Here is a 2,428-nt window from a genome sequence, read left to right as displayed (position 1 = left end):
TTTAAGAGAGACAAAAACAAATTATCGACAAAAAATACAAAAAAAATACTTAAGTTATATGAGTATTTAAAATTTTCAAGGATGATCGTAAAGTTTCCCTCGTCCATCCCTGATTGTGATAAGGGTAAAGTTTCCCTACATATATCCATTCAGTCTTTCTCCACTCAGTGTGGATCTCTTCTGCATGCTGGCTTCAAAGTGTTGAATGGCAGGTTTATAAATGATATAGATAAACTGGAAAAGGTGATATTTTCAGTAGAGGGAAAAAGAGAACAACAAATCATCCAAATGTCACACCTCGAATTTAGGGTTAAAGCAATAGAATACTTGTTTAAAGTTTCAGCAATGTGAAGGGTAAAAACATATTTTTCATGCATAAACAGCCATTGAAATCATCATGCTAAAGAAAATTCAGGGCAAACAAGTAGTACAAACGTCTAACAAGCACCTACAGAGATGGATCACTCATCTGTTTCATTTGGGAATTCCAAGCTCACAGCCACCCATTTATCCTCACTGATGGGCACCACGGTGATGCCTTGTGGAAATGCGATGTCAGGGTAGCATGGATAAACCCTGAACCTGTTGTTGAGTAGATAGCTCCTCGATCCCCGAATTTCCTCCGTTTTCGAGTCCGAAATCGAGAGACAGGAGATGTCGAAATATGTTGATTCATAAGAGATTGAATTCGAGCCCTCTTTGTCTCCCTTTTTCACTTCTCGCACTGCATCTACCAGGCAAGGGTAAGCCACAAGTACGAGTTTAAAGTATTTAAGTAAAAAGTGTGGTTTGGAAATGAATAAATAGAATAATATTGGAACAAGGTGAAATATTTACCTTCTTTAGCATGTTCTTCATTTTCTACAGCAGGGGTCAAGTCTGAACCGGAAGCAGATTTGAGAGTTTCCCCTTTTAAGCCTGAAATTGGAAAAAATAATCAGCAGGAGACGTGTAGTGGCAAGTGATTTCTTAGTTTCCACTTGGCTGAGCAAATTTCAACTCGAAAAAACTGAATTCGACGTTAAGAAATTTGATTCTACTTATAATTTCATAAATTCATCTCAAAAAAATTAAAAAAAAAATTTGAGTTATACAATAAGACTCGAATAACTCGAAATCTTTAACAATTAATGGATTGATTTTCAAGTTCAAGGTTGAGTTCATCAACTCAACATGATATATGTATATCACATATAAAAAAATACAAAGAAATATATATGTATATTGTATATGATTATAGAAAACAATTTAAATTGAAATCAATAGTACTAAACTAACTGAACATTTTTTTTACTTGACACAATATTAAACAAATTCGAAAATAAAATAAAAATTAATCAAAACAAAGAAAAGATGGGAGAATGTTTTACGCTGGATTAGATTGGTATAAGCAAGTTTAGCAGCGTTGATCTCGGCTTCCCTTTTGGATTTCCCTCCTTTCCCATGAAAAACATGTCCTTCCGCTTGGACGGTAGAGAAAAACTTCGGCCTATGAGGCTCACCACATTGAGTTGTCTTATACTCTGGTAAACTCCATTCTTCTCTCTGAGTCAACTCTTGCAACAGATTCTTGTACATTCCCAAATCAGCCTGTTAAAAATTAAAAAAGAATACCCATTTTGTTAATCTAAACCATGAAATAAAGGGAAGAACAGGAGGATACCTCTTGAACAGGATTTGCAGCAGCAAGGGAATAAGAGGAAGAGGAAGTGAAGTGAAGCAAAGCGGACTTAGCGGCGTCGTTTTGAGCTTCTTTACAAGATTTGAAAGGGACGGACGAGTGAAACGAGGTGCCGTTGAGGAAGACGGAGGATTTGAAGCAAGGATTGTGATCAGGGCCATCTTTCATGGAGGTGTACCTTGGCAATGCCCATTGCCTTTGATGGCAAAGCTCCTGCAACTTCGACTTGTACATTTTCTTTTCTTTTCTTTTGCACGGAGAAGTGAAGGAAATGAAAAGATTGTGAAGAATGATAAAAATTGTGAATCTTTTATTAGAAAAAGTCGCAGATGAAACAGTGAAATTCTACCTGAGACAGCTTTAATAATTAAGGAAATGTGCTACTAATTTTTTTATTATTTTTTTAATATTTTTAATAAAAAAATTACCTAAATCATTATTATTTCTACTTAAAAACATTAATATTTTTTTACATTTTACGTAAAGTACCCAATAATAATAAAATCGGTAAAAAAAATAATGTTTTAGGTAGCGCTTTACCGAATATATTAACAAAATCGGTAAAGCGCCCAATAATAACAAAAGCGGTAGAAATAATAATGTTTTAGGTAATTTTTTTACCGGAAATTTTAAAAAAATAATAACAAAACCGGTAGCGCCTTTCCTTAGCCGTATATTAAAGTTGTTGCACGTGAGACTTCCCCGATGAAATGGCAACCGCGAGACGGTTGATCTGTTTCTTGTGTG

At 34.8% G+C, this 2,428-nt stretch overlaps 1 protein-coding gene across 1 annotated transcript; it reads right to left on the bottom strand.

Annotated features, from left to right (window-relative positions):
- Nucleotides 1–461: 461 nt before the first annotated feature.
- Nucleotides 462–1,939, bottom strand: LOC120184389 (double-stranded RNA-binding protein 1-like). The gene is made up of 4 exons (XM_039188872.1): nt 1,664–1,939; nt 1,371–1,590; nt 838–918; nt 462–730 (listed from the first exon to the last, which is right to left on the bottom strand). Exons 1-4 carry the CDS (start codon nt 1,913–1,915, stop codon nt 462–464), a joined length of 822 nt encoding a protein of 273 aa, XP_039044803.1. The 5' UTR covers nt 1,916–1,939.
- Between the last annotated feature and the right edge of the window lie 489 nt (nt 1,940–2,428).

This window comes from Hibiscus syriacus, unplaced genomic scaffold, assembly GCF_006381635.1.
Source record: "Hibiscus syriacus cultivar Baekdansim isolate YM2019G1 unplaced genomic scaffold, ASM638163v2 tig00112888_pilon, whole genome shotgun sequence".
Lineage (NCBI taxonomy): Eukaryota > Viridiplantae > Streptophyta > Magnoliopsida > Malvales > Malvaceae > Hibiscus > Hibiscus syriacus.
The sequence above is the reverse complement of the archived record's forward strand: the minus strand, read 5'-3'. Positions and strand labels throughout refer to the sequence as shown.

Bases quoted from the DNA above. Each gene is read 5' to 3' on its own strand.
- LOC120184389 (XM_039188872.1), bottom strand. From the start codon at position 1,915: ATGTACAAGTCGAAGTTGCAGGAGCTTTGCCATCAAAGGCAATGGGCA. The intron at 919-1,370 runs GTAAAACATTCT...TTCCAATTTCAG, and splicing joins TTATACCAATCTAATCCAGC to GCTTAAAAGGGGAAACTCTC. The intron at 731-837 runs GTAAATATTTCA...CTTGCCTGGTAG, and splicing joins TGAAGAACATGCTAAAGAAG to ATGCAGTGCGAGAAGTGAAA.